At 41.5% G+C, this 18368-nt stretch overlaps 1 protein-coding gene across 1 annotated transcript in view; it reads left to right on the plus strand.

The window, feature by feature from the left end:
- The window catches only part of LOC119161814 (uncharacterized), a 477337-nt gene that overhangs the window by 374095 nt on the left and 84874 nt on the right, over positions 1-18368 (plus strand). The window contains exons 22-26 of the mRNA XM_037414326.2: positions 7428-7519; positions 8814-9246; positions 12982-13137; positions 13643-13767; positions 17725-17996. Of these exons, the coding sequence (XP_037270223.1) occupies positions 7428-7519; positions 8814-9246; positions 12982-13137; positions 13643-13767; positions 17725-17996 (1078 nt within the window). The remainder of the gene's footprint in view (positions 1-7427; positions 7520-8813; positions 9247-12981; positions 13138-13642; positions 13768-17724; positions 17997-18368) is intronic.

Here is an 18368-nt window from a genome sequence, read left to right on the forward strand (position 1 = left end):
GGAGCATTTATTGCGTCAAAGTTGTGTCGATATATTGCACAATGAACGCTCAACTTACTTAGCGAGGACCAATTTCACTTTCGTGTTATACTGATCTATAAAACCAGAGATGAACCACGTTTTCTTTTGGAGGGACGGATGGGGACTAAAGTTCGTCCGTGTGTTTATATGGGTGCGTGCATATATATACAAGCAAAATTCAAAAATTTTGGAGAAGACTCGAACCACCGAACACCTCCCCCCCCCCCCCCATCGGCTACGCCCATGTTATGCGGAGCCTGTTCAACACTGCTGGGCCTTTGACCTACACAGTGCGAGGACGCTGCCTCGCGAAAGGAAGCTATAGCGGAGGAGAGGGGTAGGGATGACTTCTGGAAACGTTTTTAATGTCATGTGTGACTGGTAGACTGATTGGCATCAACATTTCTTTAACTGTTCACTGAGGAAATGCCTATTGTGTTAATTGGGAGCATGACAATCGTTTATACATATTTTTCAGACCAGCTTGCGCTAGTTTGCGTTTTTGTTCGTTTTTTTTCTTTTCAGTCATTTCGCGTTGCGGTTTTTAGCCGCCTGTAAACACGATTAGCTAGGAGCTGCTGATGAAGGAATGCACCTCCAACACATCAAGAGCAAAACTAGAAGCTCAAGTGAGAAAACATATAGATGTCGACCCCCCCTACTCCCAATAAAGAAAAGTGGGGGACGTGAGATTACGAAGCTGTTCAGTTGCGTATATAATGATTGATTTGCTGTCGGTAGTTTAACGCAAACCTCAAATACGGACTTCTGTACCGAAAGTGCTCTTCTTAGTAAAATCTTCCCAACTGCGAGGGATGCCCTGTTGTGGACAATTCAAAGGTGGGAAAGACATGGTAAAGAAAAAGTTCTAATAAGTGAAAAGCGTTTAACACAGTGTTGCTGTTAGACATTTTTTATAAAAACAAAAGAAACTGTAAGGGCATTTTTCTGTTGCAGTTACTGTTTAAAAACGTATGGGTTACAGTTACATGTTATTGGTAGCTAAAGGTAACTAGTTACAACTACAAGTTATTAAAAAGTAACTATTTACCGGTAACGCGTTACTAGCTACTGCCCAAGACTAATAAGAACCAACATGACAATGCCCATGGAGAGGCGACTGCTTCGCACTTGCTACTTGCCCATTATACACGAAGCAATGGATAAATGTTACAATCGGCTATTCATTTGTGTCCTCGCACACTAAGGAAAAATTGTAAGTACGTTTAGTCCTTAGTATTGAGATTACCTGTTTTTGTGAAACGCATGTTAAGCATCATACTCCAAAATTGGAAGTGAAATCCTGAAAATAGTGAAAAATAAACACGCATACATTTTTTGAAGCATGAAGACCATATATAATGCAAGCACAAGCTTCAGTTGATAACCTGCGAGCCACACAGCCCATTATGACGTCCTCTTAATTCCGATACACAGGCAACTATTGACTACGTGCGCTGCCACCTTTTTACTTTTTTTCTTGCGCCTCTAGCGCTGCTGTCCAACACGAAGAATGTTGTTAGTGGCATATCCGCGTGCTTGCTTTACTCGCCTAATGCGTTCCAAAGGCGCTTTGGCAATGCCATTGAGATGTTGTAGAGTGGATGAACACACCACGAGGGAGGGTCGCTATTTCTATTAGCTTAGCAGCCTCTTCGTTTCCACACCACTGCAACCAGCTTGTGAGAGGAGTATTGTGTAAGTGCAAAGAGTTCTTATTGCGGCAAAAAGTTTGCCCGTCGAGTAGTTTGCTCGATTTGTTTTCGCCTACTTGCATATATGTCAGGGTCGTATCTAAGGGGTGGAAAAACGGACACTTGCACTCCCCCCCCCCCCAAATATTTTTCGCCATTGCACAGAGAGAAAGAAATGGCCATATTTAGGGGGTGCTCCTCCCTAAATCAAGGTGATGCTGCCCCTTCCCCCCACAAGAAAATAATTGCTGGTTATGTGCCTGACGTATGTATATGCAGGACGGGAAGTGCGTCTGACACCCTAACAAAATTCAGAGAACGTGGTATTTGCTCGCTGTCTTGGAATTGCTTTTTCTGTAGTGGCAGGCATATTGAGTTGATTGAGAGCATCATTTACAACAGTAACGAAAAACATAGAATAAATAACCTTTGAATTAGTGGAGTAAAACGGTTATGTCCAAAGGTAAAATTGAGGTCTTTCACGCGAAAACTCATTACAACTTTCAGATTACATAAAAGCGCCATTTATTAATAAATGCGAAGTAATAAAGCTTTCCAGGTTATCTGATGAAATTGAGACCGAGACGCGAGAAGGTGCAACTGTCATATTTGTCTGAGACGTGCACGATGAGTGATCATCACTATATGAACTATCAACCGCCTTCGTTGTATGGATGCGTGGCCTGCGCTTGCAATATTAGCACGCATAATGCACATACGTTAACGAATGGGGAAAGACTGCACCTCTGCCCCGCCATGGTGGTCTAGTGGCTAAGGTACACGGCTGCTGATCCGTAGGTCGCGGGTTCGAATCCCGGCTGTGGCGGCTGCCTTTCCGATGGAAGCGAAAATGTTGTAGGCCGGTGTGCTCAGATTTGGGTGCACGTTAAAGAACCCCAGGTGGTCGCAATTTCCAGAGCCCTCCACTACGGCGTCTCTCATAATCATATAGTGGTTTTGGGACGTTAAAACCCCACATATCAAGACTGCACCTCTATAAGCATAAAAGTGACGTCCTTCCTGTCGTCTGTTCGTTGCGCTCGTCGACTCTCCAGTTGTGGTTTCAACACAGAATTTTCCTGAATTCCATTATGCTACAATAACTAACAGAATGTGTCTTCTCTATATCGCAAAACTGTAATGAGGTTTTCGCATAAACAATATGAATTCTGCTATTTGAGATAAGCGCATAGCTCCTGTATATAAAAAGTTATTTTAACTTTGTAATTACGGTCTCGATTGAAGTATTGAACCACCTTATAATTCAAGCCTCTGCACAAAATTTTTGCGCATGTCAATCTCTCATGTTTTTTTTTCGCAGCATAACCTACGTTAACAAAAAATAGTTGTGAAGATGACGACCATATATCGCCTTTGCCTATTTCTTGGTTGATTTTGCATCTGTATTCACGAAAACAATTTTAAATAATTGACAGTCAGCGCTGTGTGCCTATAAGTCTGTGTGTGTGTGTGTGTGTGTGTGTGTGTGTGTGTGTGTGTGTTAGCGAGCGAGCAAGAGAGAGTGTGTCTGTTATAGCCTGTCTCTTCAAGCTTAGCTGCATAATGATATAGGTTGTTGTAGTAATAACCAATTTTTTTGAAGTTCAGGTATAGATACACTTCTGGACTTTTATTCATTACCATTGTTTACATTTTTGTTTTTTTTGCTCTTCTGATGTTTTCAGGTAGTTATGTTTAGACGACTGATATGTAGAATCTCCTAAAAGTGACCGACTCCTCAGCAATACAAAAGAAAACACGTGAGTGCGTGGTGAATAGCCTCAAACCTCAACTCAGGTAATGCGCGTATGTCGCTCTCAAAATCTAGAGAAATGACTTCGGCTGTTTCATGAAATTCTGCCTTTCCCACTAAATATCTGATTTCACCACGATCAAAGTATAGGATACAGAAGGAAGCTTGATATTTAGTTCTTGCCACACTGCACACAGCAGAGGGCGATACCATTTCTGTTATTTGTAGTTTGGTGTGTGTTTATATGTTTTTGTTACATGTGGTCACATATACAGTAGGGCGTGTGGAGCTATAGAGACAGCACACGGTCAGGGTTTGTTTCGCGTACCTTCCTTTCACCCGAAAGTGGCCCGTAATAGAGAATCAGCTGTATTTTTTATCGCTAACAGCGAATAGAGTGTACCGACATCTATAGCGGGACTGCGGCGTCATTGAGACCCAATTTCCGATAGCGGCCCTTTCGTATTGTCTTGCGTTAAGTTTAAAACAATTTTACAAGCACTATCGGGTCCCACACATATTCTCACGATGGCAGATGAGTTTTGCAAGCTATTTGAAAACCATAATATAGAATGTTTGTGTGCTTTATTAATCTTGCTCCTGTGGGGAATTGAAGAAGTTTTTTTAAGACTAACTTTAATGAATATAGAAATAAAAGAATCAACCTGATTCGACATATAATCTCCACTCTCTTCAACACATTTCACACTTCTCTGTACTAATTGATGTGTGCCCTTCAAAAAAAGCCCGAACATTCACATTGAAATGTCAACAAACTGGATTATTCCCTTAATCATGTGCTACAAAGTTTCTGGGGGCGAAGCGCTTTATGGCATCGGTTTGTCGGCGTGTCTTTGGTTTGTCAGGGTGAATCACAAACGAGGATGTGCCACAAATGTTTTCCGGTTCACACTGTGCATCTCACCAGTTTCGTCGTTACTGCTTCAAACATCAAGTCGTACTTAGCCGCGATGCCTAAACCTGCAAATAAATTTTTAAGACGCTGAAGTTCTCTGTTTTAAATCAAAAACGGTTCATCTCAACGGTGGGGCCACCTGCTTAAAACATCAGTTTTCGAAAAAGGCATAAAAATTAATGGCGTTTTACTTGCTACCGGTTCACCAAAGTTGGAGAATGCAACATTTAGCTCACCAAACATCCGGCGACGTTAGTGGAGCTAAAACGCCCTTTTCTACGCGCCATATGAAGCTAGAACCAGGCGTGAAAAAAGAACCTTAGAATTGGCTAGATTCTGAACGAGTTTTCAAGGGACGTTACTGTATCTGAACGAACCTTCTCTACATATCTGGTTGCAGGCTTGGTACCGCTTGTTCCTCATGAAAAAAAAACACTCTCTGAAAGCGATGTCTCAAATTACTATGTCCGGCTCTTCTTACTCTGGGTGCATATTGAAAACGCCGGCTCACATTGCATGCATCGTTGATCGCCGCTCAAGTTTCACAGTAGTGCCGCTAAAACTTTCTTACGTTTTGCTTTTTAAAATTTTCTCTATCTTTGGCAAGATGCAAAAGCCAGTGGGTGCAAAGTGTGATATATAGGTTGTGCGACTGATCTGGTTCAGGTCAAAGCGGGCTGCTCCAGTCCTTGCAGTAGCTGGCCGCGTGAACTGGAGCGTTCACATAAGCCATGCGGATACCATGAAAACTCCATCAGTTCTCATTTGTTATGTTGTGCAGTTTCTGTGAACGTATGGGCGCAGCTGATGCTCAGGCATCGTCCCCAATAGACGGTCGTATTGGCCTAAAGAGCTGTTTCGAAATTGCTCTTACGTTTGGATGTCAGGCCAGCAACTCATAAAATGAATGGTAAATGGTTGTAAAAATTGTCTTACTTTCTAAGAACAGGGTTAGTGCATTCTGGTTCGCGACTAAGCTTAAGCTGAATGCTTGTTATGTTAATTGTTTTGAATATTTGACAACTTGGCCTTCTTCTTGATTTGAAGTGTCTAAAAACTAGAATAATAAGCGAAATTGTGCCTAAACTCTCAAATAATCAAAAAAATCAACCAAAGAAGCTTACTATTCTATTTAAAATATAGTGTTACTGGATGGTGGAATTTTTGGTGGATATGGTGAAAATGACAGTGGATAACGTTGAACTGTAGTGGTCTTGATGGCTGATGACGGCGAAAGTGGAAAAATTGGTGGCAGATGGTGGTGGTTGTGACGAGCCAATGGTATACTGTTAACAGAAAATGCCGCCTGATGGTGGCGTGTTTGGTGGATGGCTTGGTTAACAAGCTGGATGATGGTGGCATGATGGAAGCTTGGTGGATGATGGTGGCATTAATAAAAAGCAGATGGCAGTGTGTGAAATCACGATGTCTAGCGCGTTTTGTTTTTCTCTGAGTAAACAACGCTTCAGTTTTTGTGTAGCGTAAAATGTGGCCATGAATGTTTACATTTCGTTCACGTATACATCAGTTTGACATTCGAGATGTGGTGCTTTGTTGTGATGTTTAGAAGACTAGAGGTGTCGTTGTGAACATTGACAGTAAATGTGTTACATCGCCGAGCAGTTGACGAGAAATAAATGAGTTCCAGTTTGCAATTGCCTCAACGGTAGACACGAATACAACGGTCACTTGATCATCACTTCGCTAAAAGCGCAACTCTGGCAATTTTCGCAGACCCAATTACTCCAGCCGTACTTTTAAGTTAACAAAGTGCATGCGATGTTAAAACGTCTAAATTTTTACCTTCGACATACGTCGATAAGAGTCCCAGCGAGTTTGACTTTCACCCTTCTGTTTTACCACCGCGATTTCCACCAAAGGTTAGACCAAACAACCGAACCCATACAAGCACTATCGGTGCTTCTGGATTTCCGAATACACAATTTCGACGAGTGAGAACCACAATACAGCACAGCCGTGGCGTCATTTAACCTAAATGAAGCAGTTTTCTTAGTGTACAGTATCCGCGCAAAAAGCTACAAACATCGATGCGACGCGGTGCCAGCACTTCCCGCAAGCGTACGCATTCCGTCACCGACAGCTGCAGGTCGTACTGGCCGGTACTTCTCTGGATTTTATGCGAGAACACATACCTGTCCATTCGTATGCTTACTGAACCAATATCATAGCTTAGTGTTTCCTGTGCATTGCATTTTGTCAGGCCTAGCCGTTATGTAGTTGTTGCTAACGGTATAGCTACAGCAGTGCGCTGGCACGACTGCACTGTACGTTGCGCGAAAAACATCGCACTACTCTATCACTTGTGGGGGCGTATCTATCAAATGAGCCTAGAGCCGTCATAAAACCTGAGCAGATGTCACCCTTTAGTACGAGCGAGAAACGGATAATAAACTTGACGTTAACCGCCGGTAAACTGTACCTACTCATCAGTACACTTGGTTTTTTCTTTCTTGCGGTTGTGAATTGTAAAAAAAATATAGCGCTGTTGCCATTATTTCAGTGAAATTTATTCTAGGCAGCAGTGTTTGTGTTTAATGAATGTGCCAGTTTCAGTAGCAGGTGCAGATCTCGTCTATCTGAAGTAAGCAACAGACATAACTTAAGTTGAATGGTCAGTTAGTAAGTTTACTGGCAGTCTAACAGCAAACTTTATACAGGTTAGCATGGCGCAGTGGTTAGCATGTTCAGTTAAAAAATCAAAGGTTGCATGTTCAAATTCTTGTGGTCAGGTTTTCTTGATTTTTTACATGAGCTTTCTGCGTTGTTTTATACAATTATTTTTTATTTAGTGGCAGCTTTTCATGGTGGTGCAGACGCCGTCTTGCGCGCAAGCATTGCCGGCACTCCAGATTCACCACATGCCACCATACACCATGTCACACCAATATTTCTAACACCATAATCCAGCAAAATGGTGGATGGTGGAATTCTCCGCGTTTTTTTTTTTTTTCAGTAAAGTACGCTCCGTTTTTAGGTGCTCACAGGCTAATCTTTCTTTTGTGTGCCCTTTTTAATTTTTCAGACAGCAAAGAATATTGCATCAACAACCAGTCATGTATTAAATATTGACAGCCAGGCGCTCCTGCAGTCTCGTTCTGGAAACTCCACAAATAGGTACGTGGCTCAGTCACACAGCTTCGAAAAAACCAGATCATGAAGCGGTTGCGCGTGTCTCAGCTATCAAGGCCTTACTTGACAGCCCTGACAAATGGCCAAAGTGTGTGGCTATGTCCCAATGAAATTAGAAAGACCTATAAATATTGTGCTAGAACCAAGTATTCTTTTCGCGATACTAATAACATTTGTATTTTGAAAGTGTGTTCGCATGCTAGAAAATCTGCCTGGTGGCCTGAGTACTGCTCGATGGGAATGCTGAGATAGCTGTGCCTGGTGTGTACTGTTGTTTAGGCGCACATTTTTTCTTTATAATTACAGTTTCTATATCACTAGATATACCCGCTTTATTCTGTTCATGTTGCATGCTCATAGGAAAAAGAAAACGAGGTTGAATCAAGGGCACATTTCTTCTTTGAACAAAACATATTAAAACCAACAGATAATGGAACTGAGAAAGGAATAGTGGCAATATTTGCAGGTTTAGCTGCAGTATAGTTGTTGTGACATAAATGCAAATAGTTTAAGTGGAGGAAAACCCAACTGTGGCTGGGTAGGGACCATATGAAGAACATTAAAATCCGATGGTTGTAGGCACACTCCGTAGCTGCGTGGAATCGGTTTTTGCTCCATTTTATTTATTTGCCACTGGTATCAGAGTTACTACGCTACTGTTAAAACGTACAAAAAGTCCTCTATCCCCGCCGCGGTGGTATAGTGGCTAAGATACTCGGCTGCTGACCCGAAGATCGCGGGACTGAATCCCGGCAGCGGTGGCTGCATTTTCAGTGGAGCAAGAATGCTGTAGGCCCGTGTGCTCAGATTTCGGTGCACGTTAAGAACCCTTGGTGGTTGGAATTTCCGGAGCCCTCCACTACGACATCTCTCGTAATCATCTGGTGGTTTTGGGACGTTAAACCTTACACATAAATCATTCAATCTCCTACACCATCTTTCATTTCAACGTCTCTTGGTTTCATAAGGCAGATAATATGTTTCTATACGCCTGTAATGGACACCTGTAAGTATTGATTCGATGCCAGAGACACTGTTGAGCAAATTTTTCAAAGGCAATACTTGCGCAAACCTATTTGTAGTTAAGATAATTTTAGCACATTCAACACATATGAAAGAATATTGTCCTTCAATTCGTGCCGAATAATGGGAGACATTTTTCTAGTTTATTGAAGTTCAAGTGACGCGTATGTGTTATATTAACAAGCTCACTTAATAGCGAGAACAGAAGACAAGTGTTGTTACCTCTTCATTTTTCCTCATCGCTTGTTCAATGCAGAATCCTCACTGCCATAGAGGGGGCCTCTCAAGCACTGTCCACATCCACCGTGATCTTCAGTGGTTTTGTGGCTATGGGCAAAGTGGAAATTACAGAAGCCGCTCGTGGCATCGCCATTCGCCTACGAGATAAAGTGACGTACAACTTCAGTCACCCACAAAGCCTTACCGGCGGCACTGATGCTGCTTTCATGCTCTCTGATCCAACTGCTTCCACGCCAAACCTGGCGATTGGCCTGATGCGTAGCAGTGCGCTGTTCCATGAGATGCCCGAAGAAAACATCGCGCTCCACGTCAAAAGAAATGACAAACATTTTGGCTCCACATACGAAGTGTGTTCCTCCGTACTGCAGGTGAAATACTGTGACGACGATGGTGCCGCAGATGTGACCAGTAAGGACGCCAGACTCAGCATCTACTTTCGACAGACATGTGTAAGCGTATTAATAATCATATGAATTCTGTGTGTAGAAGGTAAAAATAGTCTCTCTCATTAATAATTCAGCATAAAACATGCAAGGCCTATTGTGCCTAGCATTTTACAGTATTGTTAACACTGTTTAGGAATGAATATTATTGATGACGGACAGTACTGACAGTGGGAGCCGCTATTCACAATTCAATAATTATTTATTTATTTATTTATTTCGACATACTGCCAATCCCATCAGGGATTTTAGCAGGAAGGGCGTGAACATAAAAATTCGAATAGGTACACAATAAAGACATACATCGCGATAAAGTACAGAATGAAACTAACAGAATCGGATCATTTAACAATTTCAGATCAAAGAAGGCATAAAACATTAGTGTAAAGAGAAGTTGTCAGAAGAAAATAAATGCAGCGACTTGGTTGACACATTGGTTGACATATTGGCATATGCATCAAGAAACACAACAAGAAATCACAGCAATAAGAAACTACCCTACAATATGGCAAAGTATTTCAAGGAAGGGCAAATTTATACACACTGAAAAACAGAAACATGTTCAAGAATCAACAGGGCGATTTCTCTTCACCTGGATTCAGTACTAAAAATTGCTTAAAGAAAAAAAATGATGACATGATACTTCGCTCGTACATTGTTCACACGAACACCCATATTAAAATCAACCAGGTGATTCCGTTTGCATAATAAAAAGTTCATTTTCGACAAGGGTTAGAAATTTTGCTAATTCGGTAGTGCTGGAGATACTCGGATCCAGTTTATTCCATTCATTAGTGGCTAACGGAAAGAATGAGTACCTAAAGCAGTTTGTGTTGAAGGAGTATTCGTTAAGTCTCATTGGGTGTTTCTGGCGTGTTTTTCTAGTTTGATCAAACGTAAGATAGGCGGCTACTTCAATGTTTAAATGACCATGTATTAATTCATGTAGGAATTTTGCACGTGCTAACCTTGTTCTATTCATTAGAGTAAGTAATCCAGCTTTTTTCATTAGTTCAGTCGGAGAATCTGTATGTCTAATTATGAAAATATTAGTAGGATTTTGTGAACTAAAATTTAGCACAGATATCTTAATGCACAAAATAAAGCCAGCTTTGTGACAAGGCTTTATGTTGTAAAAAACTTTAAAAGGTGCAGATGTCCTTAAATAAGTACGTTACTGTGAAGTTTCAACCTACCGTTGAAACTTCACTGTTGATACTCTTTGTAAGTGCAAATATTTTTGTTAAATTGATAAACATTTAGTACTACTGAAACTGAAAACGTAAATAAAAATTGCAACACAAACTTAATACAGCTGCATGTTTCGAAAAAAATTTTAATAAAAGCAAATGTCCCCACCAAAAAAAGGCTTTTCTAAAGCTATCAGTGCCAGTAACTCTAAAATACCTTCGAGAAGGTGAGGAGGGGCCTATTGGCCAACAACCTTGACTATTTCAGAAGAACCACAATTCGTAATATTGATTTTTGGTAAGACAGCACCTCTCCCTGAGAAATACGGAGGGGGGGGGGGAGGACTCTCAAAGACACGCCCTCTAGTTACGAGACTGTTCCAATCTTCGTCGCAACATTTCTAATTGGTGAATCAGCCTTTTTTTATTAGCTTGAAATAAATCTTGCATATCACTGAAAATCAGAAACGACTGAGTTAGCTTTGTTGTCAGCAAAATACTATGGTGAGAGCTATTTTAGAAAAATTATTTTTTTTTCTTTTTGACAAGTCCCCTTTTTTCGGACTGCAGGACTAATAAATGGAGCCAGGCAAACATTTACCGTTCTCAGTGCGAATGCCTGGAACATTCAGAGCAAAATTACCATAACCATCGCGTTTTAGGTTTTGTGTTTATACTGCACCTACTTGCATTTTACTACGAATATAAAGCTCTTGCTTATTCAAACTTGCTCCTGAATTTCACTAAAATACTTTATGTAGAGTCCTACATTCAGTCACGAGCGAATGTAGACGTCTACTATGCATTGCACTGCATAAATGCGTATTTTTAGAACGCCATAATCCAAAGATAAAAGTGTTTTCAAAACATATTTTATAGATGGAATATATTCAAAATACCGATTCTGATGCAACCTTTTGTAGCATGAATCCGAACAAAATGCATAGGCATGCTTCATAAAGAGGGCTCACCAGTCCATGAAAAATTCTGTTAGGTGCGTGAAGAGAACGAGAGATCAATGCTGTTAGGGTTTGCATAGAATGGAATTTCCAAATAAAAACCTTGGATCATTCTCTTTTGATAACCCATGAAAACTGTTCTTCGTTCTTTCTGTGTTTCTAAAGACGTACACTGCTAGCAAATTATTTCAAATAATGGGAAGGAACTTTCGTCTTAAGGGTATTAATGGGTGGTGGGCTGCTGACTGTGTAGTTTAATAAGAAGCTGTTCTGGTCTTCTATATACGAGTTGCTATGGCCATATCCAAATAGAAAGGGCCCTAAATACTACAAAGCTTTAGTGCGGTAAGAAGTTTTAATGCACTTCCTGACATATATAGATAAAGAAGAAAGAAAGCAGAAGAAAGAAAGCAGACGAGAAAAGGCGATGTTTATGGAAATTCTTACGTTGTCTGAAAATGTTGAGAAAACGCTCAAAATAGCTAAAGAAATTTCACGAGCCTTCTGCATATGTCTTACAGCTCTCCGTCGGGGTAGTATACGTGGCTTTTCATACGTGCATTGACATGGTGACTGTTGCATCACAGTTTCCTTCTGTGTAAAAGAGTGTGTTTATGAACTATGAAAATATGCCGTTTTTTGCACAATGATTCAATCAGATTAAAAATGAATTGACATTCTCATAAAAGTATCTCATTACTTCTGTGAACCAAATATGAACTTAGCGGGAAACAGCACTCAGTTACAGTGCATAATTATTCGGAGTGGTGTACAACCCATTTATTAGGATTATCGTGGTAACACCGATGTAAACATCAGTATACGAGAGATGTATGGCAAGAAAACTTTATCGACATTTCTAATTACTCCTGATAAAGAGCAAAACAGATGCACCTCACACTGTTTCGGATCAAAAGAAGGCTTTATAAAGCTTTAAAAGGTCTAGAACAAAACACGTCGTTCCTTTGGCATATCTACCACAGTTAGAGCCTTCTCGAGCACTATATATGATGACCTTGCAGAAGTTTAAAGCAGCAAACTTATTGACGTACTTTCTCAGGATGTCCACTACAGCGAAAATTTTCAATAATTTAGAGAGGAAACATGCGGGAATGTCATTTGCAATCAGATTTCATGCATGGATGTCTCTTGATATTTTGTTAGGCAAAATGCCTGACATGGTATTAATGAAATAGTGTGTAAGTGAAGCGCGTATTTAGGCATTTTTACTGTACGTACCGTGTTGGGCCAGTAATCTGTAAATTTAGCATTAGGAACTCTCATGTCGGCAGTATCATAAGGTGCAAAGCCGCTGAAAAGCAAGGGAACTTTAGGGCGTGGTGCGTGTACACACTGGGCAAAACAATTGTTGGATCCTGCAGATGCTTAAATTGCAAGTTAGCCATATTGAGTCGGATGGTGCTGCATTAGCACAGCATTTTGGCTATGAAAATTTAATCATCCATGTGATTTCAGGCTTCATCAAGTTTTTAAAATCTAGTGCAGACATATTATGAGAGATGTTTTCCTCGATACTTTTTTTAAGAAAGTAACGTTTATGAAGACAATCCCTCTCTCTTTGTGCTTTTCAGGACATTGTTCCCGATGAAATTAAGTGCGTATTTTGGGATATCAATGAAAATGAGCGACTTGGTTCATGGTCTGGTGATGGCTGCGAGTACCTCGGTATAGTGCATGAATACCACCTCTGCAATTGCACCCACTTGACCAGCTTCGCCGTGATATTTGTGAGTAGTAACAATAATGCAGAACTGCTGTCAGGTATTTTTACCTACTGAATAATTTAGCGCTACCGATCAACTTTGCGATATTCTATCATAATGAATGCTTACGTGGCACCCTGCCGTAATAATTTCATAGAGTCGTAAAGCACTGCAATGAACCTATATATTTTCTTTAACACGCATAAACACTAAACTGATGCTAATGAATATCTGGAATCTGGACAACAAAATATTTATAGAACGAAAGTATAGTTGGTAATAAGGAACTTTGTCAAAACAAACACTCCAAAAATGCGCCTACAGAAGGTACATAAGTTTGTTTAAAGTAAAAAAAAACAAATGATGTTTTCATGACATATGGCCGCGATCTGTTAGCGGTTGTATGTTAACTGAATGATTGGATACACTTCACCATAAATAGGCTGAGAGGCTGAAAAAGAATGCTGCGCAGTTACAGCTGTGTTTATATTTTGTAAGCAAGCCTGTTGACAGTTGTTGTATTTTTCAGAAACATGAGAAAAGCAGGAGCGGAAGAAATATACATGATGCAATTCTCAGCTACACTACTTTAATCGGAGTAACTGTCTCCGGCTTGGGCCTGTTAATGGTAATTCTCACCTACATCTTGTTCAAGTAAGTAACTTGTCAATTGAAATATTGACGTGCAAATATCTAAGGAATGCTGACATGTACTTTGCAAGAAGAATGTTCAGTAAAGCCTGGAGAAGCTTTCTGTAACATCGCAATAGTTGCAGGCTACGGTGCACACGTTTTTCCGCTTTGCATAGCATATACAGTCATTCTGCAGAAGTACCCCTACATTTCAACCACTCCTGTGGTTGGATCAGCTTCAATCAAAAATAGTAATAGTGTAAACATGTCTTTGTTTATATACTATTGAATTAGCTGTATTTAAATATGTTAATTTACATAACGAATATTATGTTGATGTTCTTACTATAAATATTGAACTCAAACCGCATTAAGAAAGAAATAATAAAAATGCATAATAAGCGCATTTAAGACTTATTTTAAAACAATGCAGGTCTCAAAATAGTTGTTCAGATTAACAAGCCCAAACTTTCCGATTTGTTCAGACTCTGCAGAAGGAGGTGACAGCATCCCCTTTTGCAAGTTACCACACCTAATTCACAAGAAAACAGTTCATGAAGATATACTGCTTCTTGTGTGCCCTGAAAATCTAGACATTCTGAATATTACTGAAATTTTCGATGAAAGCAAATACAGAACCTTTAATTGCACCATAAGGCCACTGAGTAACATATAATCCCGACACATGCTTTAAGGCCCAACACATGGTCGCACAGGATCAGTGTTAGCATGTTTTCAAACACCGCTCGTGTCCACCTTCTCGACACCAGGAACGTAATACCATGATCTCGGCATCGGTAAAGTCAGAAGCAGGCTAGCAGCCTGCTTCTGACTACACCGATGGACGACAAACTCCGAAAAAAAATGAAGCCTTTTTCCCCGCAAGGACCAAGCGATTACTGCAATAGCAGGAAGTTTGAATGTCACCGGCATAACTGCACCAGTGGCGTTGCTTGAAGATGAAGATGACACCCAGAAATGCCAATTACTCAGAAAAATCACTGAGGCACCACACTCGGTTGCCATTAGTCATGACGCACACAAAGTTGTCACCAGGCAACAAAGCACGCGAGAAAACAAGTCACAACATGGCTTTCCTTGACGTTGTTCTAAGCACGACTTCAATTTTTTTACTGCCCCGAGTGGGTAAATCGCGTGATACCTGTGTGATGCGAGCCAGTATGACACGGATTTTGGTCTACTGGGAATTTGTAAAATTCGCCGAATTAATTCCATCATGTTCGATGGGACAAATTTTGGATTTTCCAAACACATGACGGTCGGATTCAGGAAGCTAGGGTGACAGTAACTTGTTCCTGAAGCTTGAGAAATACGCAAACTGCCAGCCCACAAAGAGTGAGAACTATGCTGACAGTTTGCCATGAACGCGCAGTATGTACCCGCGGTTATTTTTCAGTCCTATCACTTTTAGGACGACAAACTCCGAAAAAAAATGAAGCCTATTTCCCCGCAAGGGCCAAGCGATTACTGCAATAGCAGAAAGTTGGAATGTCACGCGATCAACGGCAAGCTGATAGAAACTTGGAGCGCGTTGCTCAAGCACAAAGGAGGCACAAAAAATGACAGCATATCCACGGGGCAAATGATGGAGAGTGGGGCGATGCTGGGTCCACACGCCGGTGCCGCACCGTTTCGGCATCCAGTTGTACTTCATGGTTCTCGCGGCGCATTTCTGCCTCGCGCTCCCGTACGTCGGGGTCCCGTCGATCACCAACCTCGCAGGCCTGCGCGCACGCCGCTCAACAGCCTTGTCTATCCTCCGTCGCCGAGCCTCTGAATGCGCGCGCGTTCCAAAACAGCGCTTTTATTGTACTAAAGAGCGCCCCTGGCATACGGCACCGACGAAGAACACGTGATCATAGCCACGCGATTCGCTCATTCTCCTTCCGTACGTGTGACGTCAATCTTTCTTTTTACAAGTAACGCCCTCTAGTGTCGTGTCATTCGTATTTTTCAGCGTGTAGTACAAGTATCGCCCTCTATGGCTGGCTCAAGAATTAACGAAGGGCGTGTACTCACAACGTGAACAAACAAGCCACGCCGTAAGGAGCTTTGTACTAAAAAAAAACACACACACACAAGACAAGCGTACTAACCACGTTCACAGCTCTACACTTGACATACTACTCAAAAACACACAAAAATGAAACATAGGCAGGATGAGGGCGAACTAACAAGTATCACAGTTGTTACTTCCCTGTGTTGAAACAGCGCGTTTCTTTCGCAAACTGGCCTTTTTCAGTGAGCGAAGCGACTTTTGTGTGCCCTTTAACCTAAGCGCAATTCGTTTTGCGAAAGCACACGACGAACAAACGGCCCCCACCTCAAGATGATCGCGCGCGCTCACGCACGCATGGGCACGTACATTGGTGACGACGACCCGCAAGGCGAATCGCAGGTTGGCGCGCCAACGCATCGCAACGAGTAGAACGCCAAGCCCGCGCTTCAAGGCAACTCGCTGGTAAGGCATCGAATACGCTGGTGTTCCCCCAAAATCCGCGCACCACCTACGGTAAATGGTGTGTATTAGACATCACCGATAGTGTGCTGAAAAGATCTGCGCCACGTGCTACGGTGTTAGAGAAGTCACCTGTTCAGACACACACCCATTCGCATATATATATATATATATATATATATATATATATATATATATATATATATATATATAGGATGCGTTTGAGAATGGATGGGTGCAATGAGCGGGGCCGCCCGCTTTATAACGGGGAGGTGAGAAATGTGCAACCAGCCTCAACAAATAAAACAAGCCTTTTTTGTTTTCTTCAGTTAGCCGAATGCCTTAACTGTTTAGTCTGACTGATTCCTAATATAAAAAACGCTAATTCACAGCTAAGTTCTGTCTCTTTTCTCGGCAGAATGTACCTATTGTTTTCTGTTTTTATTGTAATTTATCTGTAGTTTTCTGCAGACAATACCATATCTATCTTGAACCCATTTCTATCGCGGGCTTGTTCAGCTTTTATTCTTGTCCCTGAAATTCATAGCTTCGTGTAAAGGCTCGGGCCCTAGCCTACACTAGGGTGCACAACCCCGCGTTCTATTTTTACGTACTCCACCGTTTTCTAATTTTCGCCGCACCATTTGCATTGTTCTTTTTTACTGAATCTCGCTTTTTAATTACGCGTTGTAAGGCAACGTGATATCTCTTGAAGAAATGAAGCACTTCTCCCTGAATTTTCATAGAGTACCTTCCTTGGTATTTCATTTTCGTCTTTTCAGTAGTAACTCAGAGCCGGCTTTTCTCCAGCTCTGCCATGCAATTTATCCTCTCCACTTCTCTGACTTTTCGCTTGACGCTTTTAGTTGCGATATCACTTACAATGCTCATCCTATATTTACTAGTGAGCCTTCTAGTTCCTTTTCTTCACCGTATGTAGACCCTCCTCTTATACAATTAACGGACCACTTTCTTAGCCCATCTACTTTTTTCCATATTCATTATCGTCTTTTCGAACTTTGTTTACTCTGAGCTTCCTTAGCCTCCTCCGCGTCTGTAAATTTTTCGTCCGCGGTGTACTCCAAAACGCTTTTAGACTGTTTTGCACCAAGAAAATAAACGAACACGACTTTAATAAAGACTAGGCAAAGTGTCGATGTTGATGTTATCAATCGATTCATTATTAAAGAAGTGGTTTTCGTATACCGTAATACGATATATGCTAAAATCTTTTTTTGCTTTGCTGGGTATTGCACAGACCTACGAGAACATACTTGCCTGAGGTGATTTTTCGTTATGAGACAATCACTTCCAGAAGTATTTTCTTGTCAGGCGAATCTTTTGTGCTTTAGCAAAACTTTTTTCTAACCACTCGTCTCTTTTACTAAAGCTGAATCAGATATGTCAGTCTTCTATACACTTTCACAAGTTCATCGCTCAATTATCTGCATCACAGTTCCGGTTCCCATCAGCCCTTTCTTTTTTTTTACCTTGCACAGAAAATGGCGCAAAGGCACGGGCCACCAGATTCTGTTCAACCTCTGCCTTGCACTTGTCGGAGCCCTCGTCTCGTTCGTGGCAATGGCCAATGTTCCTAAGCAGCACGCCAGTGCGGTGTCCTGCACATGCGTGGGTGCGGCACTCCACTACTTCTTGCTCGTGTCCTTCGCATGGACCTTCGTTGAGGCACTACTGCAGTACCTTCGCTTCGTCCGTGTTCTGGGAACATACGTGCCAAATTTCGTGCTCAAGGCCGCCTTCGGAGCATGGGGTGAGTGTTTGTGATAAATGTTAGCGAGATGCTTTTGTGCTGTGTTGTGTAGTATCCAGATGTTATGTAGTATTCTGCAGCAGTATAGCACCATGAAATTTTCAGCTAAATAGCGTCATGCGGTCGGGACGTTTACGGAGGCAACATATCGAGTGTCTGAGATGAATCTTTATTTGCTGAACTTGTGGGTGGTAAACGGGATGTCCATATACAGCATTTCACACTGTGCACTGATAGCGGTGGAAAGTAGTTAGCGACGAACAGAGCATCAGCCGTCAATAATCTGATTCGCATCAAAGTGCATCGGTATATATGAATAAGGCAGCGAGCATTCGAGCATTATCGCTGCTGGCCCTGTTTATGTGAGAATAA

The sequence above is a fragment of the Rhipicephalus microplus genome, chromosome X (assembly GCF_043290135.1).
Source record: "Rhipicephalus microplus isolate Deutch F79 chromosome X, USDA_Rmic, whole genome shotgun sequence".
Lineage (NCBI taxonomy): Eukaryota > Metazoa > Arthropoda > Arachnida > Ixodida > Ixodidae > Rhipicephalus > Rhipicephalus microplus.